At 36.0% G+C, this 12,741-nt stretch overlaps 1 protein-coding gene across 2 annotated transcripts in view; it reads left to right on the plus strand.

Moving 5' to 3' along the window:
- AKAP10 (A-kinase anchoring protein 10) overlaps nucleotides 1–12,741 on the plus strand; it is a gene marked incomplete at its 5' end in the record, with an annotated part of 44,670 nt that overhangs the window by 14,306 nt on the left and 17,623 nt on the right. For both annotated transcript variants that reach the window (XM_084239281.1, XM_084239282.1), the window contains 2 exons: nucleotides 561–1,111; nucleotides 11,161–11,259. In XM_084239281.1, coding sequence (XP_084095407.1) covers nucleotides 561–1,111; nucleotides 11,161–11,259 — 650 coding nt within the window. The remainder of the gene's footprint in view (nucleotides 1–560; nucleotides 1,112–11,160; nucleotides 11,260–12,741) is intronic.

Here is a 12,741-nt window from a genome sequence, read left to right on the forward strand (position 1 = left end):
GATAGTGGAACCAAACAAAAGATCGGGGAAAAAAACAACCCAAAAACAAATCTAGTAGGCAAAAGATAAATCAGAGTAAATCAGAGACATTCGCTGGGGGAAGTGGCAGGGGGGTTAGGGAGAGAGGGAGCAGAACAGAGGAGGGAAGAACATAAGAGACTATGGTGATGGTTCACGGGTGACTTTGTGGTGGGAATTCTATGGGGATTACACCTGAGAGGAGAAATCAAACATTGTACAAAAATGAGCACTGATGTAAAAAATACATATGTAAATTAAAAAAAGATTTTTAGAAATATAATTTAGCTGAATTCCATGAAAAGAGATTAAGGATTGAATGACAATGAATTTTTTAAAAATTTAAGTAATTATTGGACAGTTGTGTTTTTGCTTGGTTAGAAACCAAAACTATGGCATTTTAAGTTCTTTATTCATTTAAATTGCTAGGAAGTAAACTTTATTCAAGACATTTTGATACCACTGATGCTAAAAGTGGCTGACTAATCAATTGATCTTAAATTTGTTATTGAACTGTTAATTTTTTTGCTTATTTTAGGTAGATCTTGTCTCGACTACCAGACTCAAGAGACCAAATCAAGTCTTTCAAAGACTCTTGAACAAGTCTTACATGACACTATTGTCCTCCCGTATTTCATTCAATTCATGGAACTTCGGAGAATGGAGCATTTGGTTAAATTTTGGCTAGAGGCTGAAAGCTTTCACTCTACAACTTGGTCCCGAATAAGAGCACACAGTCTGAACACAGTAAAGCAAAGCTCTTTGGCTGAGCCTGTCTCTCCATCTAAAAAGCATGAAACTACATCTTTTGTAACCGAGTCTCTTGACAAGAGATTGGAGGATTCTAGTTCAGCCCAGTTGCTTATGACTCGGTCAGAAGGATTGGACCTGAATAACAGAACTAGCAACACTCAGAATCACTTGCTGCTTTCCCAGGAATGTGATAGTGCCCATCCTCTCCATCTTGAGATGGCTAGAACAGGAACTTACCAAGTTTCCATGGAAACCCAAGAATCTTCCTCCAGACTTATTGTAACTAGTAGAAATAGTCCCTCTTCTCCGCTAAAGGAATTATCAGGAAAACTAATGAAAAGTAAGTATGTGATTTTCTTTTCTCTTTATCCTGTTGGTTTTGTGTTTTTTTAATCACTTTACAAAGTGAAACTTGACATGGGGAATAACAGAATTGTGATAGTTTTCATGGACCTATTTGCAAATTTGGAAGGATTTGGAGAACACCCTGAAGTGAGTAGGATCAGTGTATGAAAAAGAAACAGGAGGAATACCTATAGTAATTGGATCCTCTGAGAAGTAAGATAGCAGAATTAGCAAATGAAGAATTGTATAGTTTACTTTTCCATAGATTTTGAAATCCTGATAGGCTGATTTCATCCTTGTCTCAGTCTTAATTTTACTTCACAAATAAGCCTTTTTTCATCGCCAATAGGTGACATTTATTGAGTTCTAAGTGCTAAGTGCTATATTTGGATTTTATTTATTAATAGTCACAGCAGCTCTGTGAGGTAGACATTATTATCCCATTTTACACGACAAAACAGTGGCTTAGAAAGGTCAAGTAACTTGCTCTAGATTACATAGTAAGTGGGGAGCCAGAATTAAAGCTCAGGCATTTCAACAACAGCATCTCTTTTTATTTTCTCTAATAGTTTGGAAATAGAACATTCTTATTTTTCAGTTATCCCCTTCTGAGACTCTGATTAAACAACCTTCATGCTTTTCCTCTCTTATCTGTATTTTATTTTTTAAGGGGCTAAGTGATATCTAGGTTTTTCCATGTCTGCTCTTTTCATTTTTCTACTGAGACAATTTTTTTTTTAGAGTAGTTTAAAATTCACAGCAGAATAGAGAGGAAGGTACAGAGATTTCCCATAACCTCCCCCATTATCCGCAACTCCCACCAAAGTGGGGTGTTTGTTATAACTGATGAATGTACCTGGACATACAATAACTGAAGTCTGTAGTTTACATTATGGTTCGTTCTTGGTGGTATACATTGTGTGGGTTTGGACAAATGTATACTGGTGTGTATCCATAATGGTACAGAGTATTTTTACTGCCCTAAAAATTCTCAGTGTTAGGCCTTTTCATCTCTTATTATCCCATAGTTTCTGGCAACCATTTATTTTTTTATTGTCTCCATAGCCTTGCCTTTTCCAGAATGTCAGATACTTGGAATGATATAATATTGTAGCTTTTCAAGATTTAAAGAAGTCAGTGGTGATTTCTTCTGATTTTTAGCTTGTTGAGTCTCTCTAAAAATGGGTCTCATTTCCTGTTCAATTGATTTTTTTTTCCTAAAAGTAATTGAAATTTTCATTTCTATAAAATTTTTTTCTTCAGATTTGCTGATCATGTAGTTACTTGTTCCTTTTTGCCTTTACTCCACTTTCAAATTTTTTTTCTTAAATTTATTTAACATTTTCACTATGTGATAATTCCAGTATCTTCAGTGTTTGTGAATTTGATTCAACATTTGTTTCTTCACATTCACACTCAGTAGCTTGAGCTCTTAGTGGTTTTTGAGCATTGTTTATTTTTCTTTTCTGTGGGAATTCTTTGCAAAATATGTTTAAATTAGTTTATATTTGCATTTGTTTTTGCCACAAGTCTGGGGTCAGCTTCATTACTACTCTGATACCACTTAAAACTAAACTTGGTCTTGGGCTTTATAGGCCCTAAACTCTTGGCCTTCTGCGTGGTTTTGGTTTAATCTACACTGTTTGGGCCCTGGCAACTGCCCTTGAAAGTGCAAGCTTTATTCTTGGAGTTGGTGGTATTTTCACAGTTGACATTCTCCTGTTTGCACTTTCACTTACTCATCTTGATTTGCACTGACTCCTACAAGTCCACAGTTCCTTATCTGCAATTCAGAAATCCAGAGAGCTTTGATTATCACAGGTTATTTTAAATGAGCAGAACTTGGTCTTAACTGGTAAGAACTTACTGCAGAAACATGAATGTGTTTGATTATGGGGTATTGTCCCACATGCTGCTGGGATATCAATATGAAAGTTACACACATAGTGTTTTATCTGTTAAAACAACAAAATGCCAAATTCTGAATCTAAAATATTGGTGACCTCAGAGGTTTCAGATAAGGGAATTGCCCTATCTGATTCTGCCTCTCACAGTTACCACATCTTCTGACTTACTTTTTAAAAGGCATTTTTGGAGAATTCAATATTGGGAAGAGTTTCTTTGAACATCTAGTATAACCAGTTTTTGGAATGGAAATTCACAGTCTTTTTTTTTTTTTTTTTTTAAGATTTTATTTTATTTATTTATACAAGCACTGGGTACAGTCAGAAGCACGGGAGGGTAAGAGAATTCACCAGAGTGAGAGCAGGGAGCGTAACAGACAGACAGACGAAGTACACTGCTGAGGGGAGCAGCGGGCGACAGGAGAGGTCTGCGCGCCATGTGGGACCCTCGCCCGGTGGCCGGGGATTGAACTGGTGCTTCAGAGGCTGCGGGCAGCTTCGCAACCCAGTGCTCAACCGCTGCACCACCAGGGAGGCCCCACAAAGTCTTTTTAATTGGGAATATATTATTTTTGGAAGCCATCTTTGTTTTGTTGCTAATTTATTTCTATAAAAAAAAATAGCGTGATAAAATATTAATGTTTTCCTTTTTTATTTCAAAAATTTTATGTGGTAAGTTTAGCCTTTTTTTTGATGTATACTTGTTTGAAAATCAATACATTCATAGATTCCTGTAAACTGTTATTACAATCAGAGGGCCTCCCCGGTGGCTCAGTGGTTGAGCGCTGGGTTGCAAAGCTGCCTGCAGCCTCTGAAGCGCCAGTTTGATCCCCGGCCACCGGGTGAGGGTCCCACATGGCGCAGACCTCTCCTGCCGCCCGCTGCTCCCCTCAGCAGTGTACTTCAGTCCTTCTGCCTGCTCTGCTCTCTGCTCTGTCTCTGGTGAATTCTCTCACCCTCCCGCGCTTCTGACTGTACCCAGTGCTTGTATAAATAAATAATTAAAAAAAAAACCAAAAATGTTACTACAATCAGGATAAAGAACAGTTTTGTCACCTTTGTAGTTAAGCCTATGGCTATTGTTAAACCTTTAGTTAACTGTGATTTATCCCAGTTTGCTGGGCAAACTGCGCTACTCTCTGTCTCTAGAATTTTGCCTTTCAGTGTACAGTGTAAGTGAATTAATAGCTAAGTAGCCTTGACGCTGTCTTGTTTGACTTTGTATAAAGTATTCTGAGACTCTGTTGTTAGGTATACATACTTAGAGTCATTGTATATTCTTGGCAAATTGATTTCTATCATTATGTAACATTTCTCATTTTGTGTAGCAGAAATCTGAAACTAGAAATACCTGTTGTCTGATTTATTTAGTCATTCTAACTTTCACTTGATTAATGTTTACATGGTATATCTTTTTCCATCCCTTTACTTTTGACTTACCTTTACATTGTTTTTAAGGTGAATTTCTTGTAGGCAGTATGAGTTGGGTTGTGTTTTTTTTATCTATTCCAATAATAAGTTTCTTTGTTAATTTAGTTCAACATAAATTTTAGTCAAATTTACATTAAATGCAATTATTCAGTGTGATTAAAACATGTTACTGATGTTAGTTAATATAATTTAAATGTAGTTATTAATATGTTTGGATTTAGCTCTATTTTTTGGTTTCCTTTGTTTCCTATTCCTTGATTTTTCCATTTTCTGCTTGCTTTTGGCTTGTTTGGAATTTTTTTTTAAGAATTTATCAATTGAGTTATTTTTCTTTGTATAGGTTTTTTAATGTTTTCTCTGGAGATTACAATGTACATACACTGCAGTCTACCTAAAATTATTATTCTGTCTTTTCAAGGGTAATGTGGAAAAACGCACCAACATGGAGGTCCCTTTTCCTTCCCACTTCCATGGTGTCGTTGTCATCTACATACATTGAAAAATGTGGCAGACAAGGCTGTAATTTTTGTTTTTAATTGTGGTACATAATTTAAAGATCTAAAGAGAAGGGAAATTGTCTATTATATTTAAACCAGATATTGTGTTTCTTCATTCCTGAAATTCAGTTTATCGTCTTTGATATTTCACTGTTTCAAGAATTTCCTTCAGCATTTCTTTTAAAACAGATCTGCTGTCAAGAATTCTCTCATATAGGGCCTCCCCGGCGGCGCAGCAGTTGAGTGCTGGGTTGCGAAGCTGCCCGCGGCCTCTGCAGCGCGGGTTGTATCCCCGGCTGCTCCCGGCTGCTCCCCGGCTGCTCCCCGGCCACTGGGCGAGGGTCCCACATGGCGCGCAGACCTCTCCTGCCGCCCGCTGCTCCCCTCAGCAGTGTACTTCGGTCCTTCTGCCTGCTCTGCTCCCCGCTCTGGCTCTGGTGAATTCTCTCACCCTCCCGCGCTTCTGACTGTACCCAGTGCTTGTGTAAACAAACAAATAAATAAATAAAAATCTTTAAAAAAAAAAAAAAAAGAATTCTCTCATATATGCTCCATGTTAGAATCTCAGCTTTGTTTTTGCTTCTTGAAGTAGTTTTCACTTGATAGAGAACGCTAGGATTTCTCCTGCCTCTTTTCACCGTCTCTGGCCTCCATGGTTTCTGGTGAGAAATCATTGTTATCCTATATTTAACATGTTTTTTCTCTAGCTGTTTTTAAGATATTTTTCCTGTCTTTAGTGTCCAGGAGTTTAGTTATAGCAGCTTAGTCGTGGACATGAATTTCTTTGCATTTCTTCCTATTTGAGGTTCACAGCGCGGCTTTTCTCTCCTTTCCTTCTTGATCCAAAGGTAACACGAAGGTCTCTGAGGCTCTGTTTACTTTTTTTTTTTAATTTTTTAAAATTTATTTATACAAGCACTGGGTACAGTCAGAAGCGCGGGAGTGTGAGAGAATTCACCAGAGCGGGGAACAGAACAGGCAGACCAGCGAAATACACTGCTGAGGGGAGCAGCAGGCACAGTAGGAGAGGTCTGTCTAGCCATGTGGGACCCTCGCAGGTGCCCGAGGATCCAACCCACGCTGCAGAAGCTGTGGGCAGCTTCGCAGCCCAGCGCTCAACTGCTGCGCCACCAGGGGAGGCCCTCTGTTTACTTTTTTCTAGTCTCTCCCCGCTGGTTTTCAGCTTGGAAGTTTTCTATATATCTATCTCCAATTTCCCTGATTCTTTCCTCTGTTGCTCCTAGTTGGTTTTTAGTCTTTCCAGGGATTTTTAAATTTTGGTTATTATGTGTTTTAGTACTAAATTTTTCATTTGTTTCTTTCTCTATCTTATATTTATCTGTCTTTCCATTTGATTCAAGAGTGTTTGACTCTTCCACAATACTGAAGTTGAACTCAAAAAAAGTGGTTTCTTGGGCATGTTTTTTTGTTTTGTTCTTTTTTTTTTTAATTGAGGTAACTTTGGTTTACATTGTTGTATTTGGGATGTATAGCATCTCCCAGTATTGTGGGATCCATTTGTCACATGTTTTTAGTTGCATTTTGTGTTCTAGTGGTCTAATTGTCTATGCCAGTGTCATACTGGCATATTGCTTAGAAACAATGACTTTTAAATACATTTTGAAATCAGGCAGTATGATACCTCCAACATTGGTCTTTTTCTCAAGATTGTTTTAGCTATTCAGGTTCTTTGTGGTTCCATGTGCATTTTGGTTTTGTTGTTGTTTGGTTTGTGTTGTTTATTTGGTTTCTTTTGGTTTGTTTTTTTTTTTTTTTTAATTTTTCAATTTCTCTTTAAAATAATGCCAGTGACATTTTGATAGGGATTGCATTGAATCTGTAGATCACTATGGTTGGTACTCATATCTTAACAATATGAAGTCTACAATTCATGAACACTGATGTTTTGCTTTATTTGAGTCTTCTTTAGTTTCTTTCAGGAGTGTTGTATTTTTCAGTGTACAAGTCTTTCACTTCCTTGGTTAAATTATTCCAACATATTTTTTTTTTTCCGTGTTGTTATAAATGGGTTTTTCTTGATTTCTTTCTTTTTTTTTTTTTTTTGGATAGGGTAGTTTGTTGCTAGTGTATAAAAATTGAACTGATTTTTGTATCATTCAACTTTACTGAATTCATTTATTCTCTAACAGGTTTCTCTCTCTCTCTCTCTCTCTCTCTCTCTCTCTCTCTCTCTCTGTCTCTGTGTGCGTGTGTGTGTGTGTGTGTGTGTGAACAGAGATAGTTTTACTCCATCCTTTCTAATTTGGATGCCTTTTTTCCCCCCCTCTTTAATTCCTTGGCTAAGACTTCTAGTAGTATGTAGAATGAAAGTGACAAAAGTAGATATCTTTGCCTTGTTCCTAATCTTAGAGGAAAAGCTTTCATTTTTTTCCCATTGAGTATGATGTTAGCTGAGAGTATTTTATATATGGATTTTACTTGTAATATATATTGTGTAATTTTCTTCTATTTCTAGTGTGTTCAGAGTTTTTACTCATGAAAGGGTATTAGATTTTGTCAAATGCTTTTCCTGAATGTATGGAGATGATCATACAATTTGTATTACTCATTTTGTTGATGTGGTATTTAATATTAATTGATTTTTGTATGTTGAACCATCCTTGCATCCCAAGGGATGACTCCAACTTGGTCATGATGTACAATTCTTGTATTGTGCTGTTGAATTCAGTTTGCTAGTGTTTTTATGAGGATATTTTCATTTATGCTCACCAAGGATATTCTTCTGTTGTTTTCTTAATAGTGTCTCTCTCTGGCTCTGATATTAGGGAAATGCTTGCTTTATAAAATGAGTATGGAAGTATTGGCTTCTCTTCATTTGGGGGAAGAATTTGCTAATTTTTCTTTAAATATTTGGTAGAATTCATCAGTCAAGCCATCTGCTTCTGCCATTTTCTTCTTGTAGGTTTTTATTTACTGATTCAACTTCCTCACAAATTATAAATGTGTTCATATTTTTCAATTTTTAGTGATTAGATCTTAATCATACATTTCAAGGAAATTTTCCATTTTTTTAGGTTGCTGGCATACAATTTTTTGGTGTGTAATTGTTTATAATATAGTCTCTTGTGATCCTTTTATATTGGTAACTCTTGTAATATCTCCTTTTTCACCTGGTTTTGAGCCTTCTCTTTATCTTAATCAGCTAAAGGTTTGTCAATTCTCTTTTCAGAAAATTAGATCTTTTGTTGATGTTTCTAATCTGTATTATTTCCTTCCTTTTAACTTTGGGCATAGTTTATTTTTCTAGTTTATTTTGGTGTAAAATTATTTTAAGATCTTTTTGTTTTCTTAATGTGTTTACAGCTATAAATGTTGCTCTTAGTATTATTTTTGATGTCTCCTATAGTTTTGATTTTTTTTTTTTTTTTTTGGGGCAAAGGTTTATTCCTAAATGTACATTAGGATCCAAGATATTTCATTCTAGCTATTAGTGGCAACAGGTGTTTGGGCAAGGAATCCAGATGTTTAAACAGGAATGGAACAAAGGGCAGCTTTTTGTCAGATTTTTTTAATTCCACCTATGGCTAGGGGTCATCCTCTCTCAGTCTTCACTTTCAGCTTCTCAAGTTTCTTCTGCCCCTCTTTCTGTTTCTGTTTGAATGCCTTATCTCATCCATCTCCTTGTCCTGCTTCTTGGGCTGCTGCAGGGGCTTCTTCTGCCAATTTTGCACCTAGACTTGGCGCCTTCCACCCCTTCCCCCAGACTTTATCACAGAAAGCCCCTGTCATAAATTTTAGTTTATTATGTTTTTGTTTTCAGTTGTCTTTAGATATTTTAAAATTTCCTTTTCAATTTCTTCAGTAATCCATTGATTGTTTGGGAGTGTGTTAATTTCCACATATTTGTGAATTTTCCAGTTATCCTTCTGGTCTTGATTTTTTGCCTTCATTCTATTATGGTTGCACAAAATACATGGTATGATTTCTGTCTTACTAAATTTGTTAAGAATTGCTTTGTGGCTCAACATATTATTTGTCCTGAAAATGTGTTGAGAAGAATGTACATTCTGCTGCTGTTTGGTAGAATGCTCTGTGTCTGTCTGCTAGGTCCATTTGGCCTGTAGTAGTGTTCAAGTTCTCTTTCCTTTTGTGTAAATATTTTATCCATTATTGAAAGTGGTATTTGTTAAAATCTTGTGCTATTATTATGCTGCTGTATATTTCTTCCTTCACTTACAATGTTTGCTTTATATATTTAGCTGCTCTGATGTTATACTTAAAATTTTAATGTCACTGGGCCTCCCCGGTGGCGCAGCAGTTGAGCGCTGGGTTGCGAAGCTGCCCACAGCCTCTGCGGTGCCGGTTCGATCCCCAGCTGCTCCCCGGCCACCGGAGGAGGATCCCTCATGGTGTGCAGACCTCTCCTGCTGCCCGCTGCTCCCCTCAGCAGTGTATTTTGTCAGTCTGCCTGCTCTGCTCTCCCCTCTGGCTCTGGTGAATTCTCTCACCCTCCCGTGCTTCTGACTGTGCTCAGTGCTTGTATAAATAAATAAAAAATAAATCTTTAAAAAAAAAATTTAATGTCACCCTGTGAATGCACCCTTTTGTCAAAATAGAATGGCCTTTTGTGACAGTTTTTGACATAGTCTGTTTTGTCTGGGGTAAGTATACCCCTCCCAGTTCTCTTCTTGTTATCATTTGCATGTAATATCTTTTTCCATCCCTGAAATCTATTAACTCTGCCTTTGGAGAACTTATTTCATTTACATTTAAAGTAATGGGATTGGGGTCAGAATGGGGGGTTTGCAATTGTGTGGGGGAATATAAAAATAAAATTTATTATTTAAATAAAAAAAAGAAATAAAATTAAATTATATGGCAAAAAAAATAAAAAAATAAAGTAATTATTAACATAGGCATTTTCTGAGTGTCTTTTGTCCGTCTTTTCCTGTCTTGCTCTCTTCCTCTGTGTTCTGTTATTTTTCTCTAATGATGTTCTTTAGTTCCCTCTTTAAGTATTTTCTTTGTAGTTACCATGAGGCTTACATAAAGGATTTTATAATTACAATGCTCTGTTTTAAGGTGATTAACATCTTCAATTGCATATAAAAACTATGCATTTACTTCTCCCTGGTCTTCCCTTTTCTACCTGGACACAAATCATTTTAATTTTTGTATAAAACGGGTAATAATCTAGTCTGCTGATCGAGGTGTTCTCAAAATACAGTTTGCACTCCTTTGGGGAGAGGAGGAAGTACCTGGGACTTTTCTAAGGACTCCATGTACCCAAAACCATTTTCATGATAATTCTATGATTTGTCTTTTTACTGTGTTGACATTTATAATGATGATACAAGGCAATGTGGGAAAATCTGCTGGCATTGAACCCAGTTATTCTTGTATTCATTACATTCTTTATTGCCAAATACGCCCAGTAAAACTAAATGCCACTTTTACTTAAGGATGTCTATGGAGCAATAGATAATTAATTTTATTAAATCTAAACTCAGTGTAACACAATCTCTGTTTAGTGTGTGATGAAATGGGAGGTGTTTTCTGTTTGAAAAATAGTAACTTTTCACTAAAAATGTTGTTTATGTTAACTTCTAGTAGTCTAATAGTGTTAGTTTTTACTGAGTCGGTACTCTTCTCATTTTTAATTATCTCTACATGTAACTCATGTAAACAGAAACTCTTTAGCATACTCATTAAAAAGTTCTGAGATTAAAAAATTTGAGATTCATTGTTTTAACCTTATTAAAGGTTTTTGAAAATTAAATGAATATACTCGTGAATATGAAATCATTTAATATATTTAAAATGTAGATACATAGACAATTTTTGAGTTCTACCTTTTATACTGCTATGTAGTTCCTTCAAGGTAAGACTTTGGAGAAGAGACTTAGAAAGAGAATATTCATCCCTGCACTATATTTGCACTTTAATTGCTGTTAAATAGCATGTTCACTTAAGGATGTGGAGGGGGTGATTGACATATAACTTCTCTGATCCAGAAGATAAACAATGAAAAAGCAACATCATGATGGAGACTTGTTTTGTAATGAATGAATGAATAAGTTATATATTTTTTATATGTAGCATCTATTTTTATACATAATATGTTTTATATATACATAAACATGCATTTGATGTGTATTTGGGTGCACAGCAAACAAAACCCTGCTCTTCATGATTATAATCTATTATTTATACAAATTGATTTTTGAAGTTGCTCCCTACTTTCTTTGCAGGTATAGAACAAGATGCAGTGAATACCTTTACCAAATATATATCTCCAGATGCTGCTAAACCAATACCAATTACAGAAGCCATGAGAAATGACATCATAGGTAGGCAATGCTTAAAGCTATAATTTTAAAAATGCCTACTTTTGGTTATTGAGAGGTTTTTTTTTTTTTTTTAAGATTTATTTATTTATGCATACAGGAACTGGGGTTCAGGCCAGAGGTGCAGGGTGGGAGGGTGAGAGGATTCACCAGAGACAGAGTGGGGAACAGAACAGGCAGACTGACTGAAATACACTGCTTAGGGGAGCAGCGGGCAAGTCAGGAGAGGTCTGCTGCACCATGTGGGTCAACTCCCCGGCTGGGGATCGAACTCGTGCTGTGGTGGCTGTGGACTGCTTCATAGTGCTGTGTCAACCTCTTGTGTCACCAGGGAGGCCCCATGAAGTTTTTTTTTTTTTTTAATGAAAATGAAATTCAGTATATCCCTTCCTAGTTTTTTTTTCAGAGTTCTTTATTATACTGATTGTAACTCACTTAAAGGCTTTGTTTTATTGGACTCAAATTCTTAGATTTTGACCAAGAACAAAATAGCACACATTTATTGAGCACTTACTGTGCTGCAATCAAAATTCTAAGTACTTTCCATGTATAATTTCATCTTTTCTGAAGAACCTTGCAACATAAATGAGGAAACTAAAACACAGAGAAGGTAAGTAGTGTGCCCAAGGTAACACAGTTCAGACATGACAGTATAAAGATTTGAAACAAGTCCCCACACCTTAACTAATGTGCTATTTGGTGGGTTTTTCAAGCTGTGTTTTGGGATCAGCCTCATGTCCACCCCCCTACCAAAAACAAAATTAGAATGGAAAAATCAATAGTGCTTCACAGTGGTCAGGGAAAACAAACTTCATTTCTAGAAGTTGTTTACCTCGTGTGTGTATGTGTGTGTGTGTGTTTTGAGTGTAATGTAAATGCATTCCTCAAGAGGTCATGGTGAAAAAGAACTTGACAACTTTCGCTGTGTTGCATCAGAAAGACCTTAGGTGCACCTCTAGTCAGATAAAAGTGATTCATTTATTCACTGAACAAATGCTTGCTATATTCTTATCAAGTCCCAGTAGTAGGTTTTTTCATTACAAAAATTTAGTTAATTTTGATTTATGAAATAAAGCATGTTATCCTACTTTTAGAAGATTCTTTTCAGTGTAAGACTGTTTTCTTCCTTACCATAGGTACTTTGTACTCATTCTTAAATTTGCCTACCATACTTTTCAGTTAAACAGCTGTCGTTTATTTTGGGTCTGTCAGATGTTGCCTGCATTGTTTTCCATTTCTGTCTCATGGATTTGTCTAACATTTCTGTATCTAATGGCTATTGATGGTTTATACTAGTGCTTGTGTTTGGACATTTTCATCTAGTTTTGTTGTAAATATTTTCATGAGATTTTTATTTTCCTATGTGGCATCTTTATTTTTATGTGGAAAATTTGTTACTACAAATTGTTGGTACCAACTTTCAGTCTTCCCTAGACCATCTTTTCCTAATAATACAATGCAATATTACATACAGTGTCCTAACTG

This window comes from Talpa europaea (genome assembly GCF_964194135.1).
Source record: "Talpa europaea genome assembly, chromosome: 7".
In the NCBI taxonomy this organism is placed as follows: domain Eukaryota; kingdom Metazoa; phylum Chordata; class Mammalia; order Eulipotyphla; family Talpidae; genus Talpa; species Talpa europaea.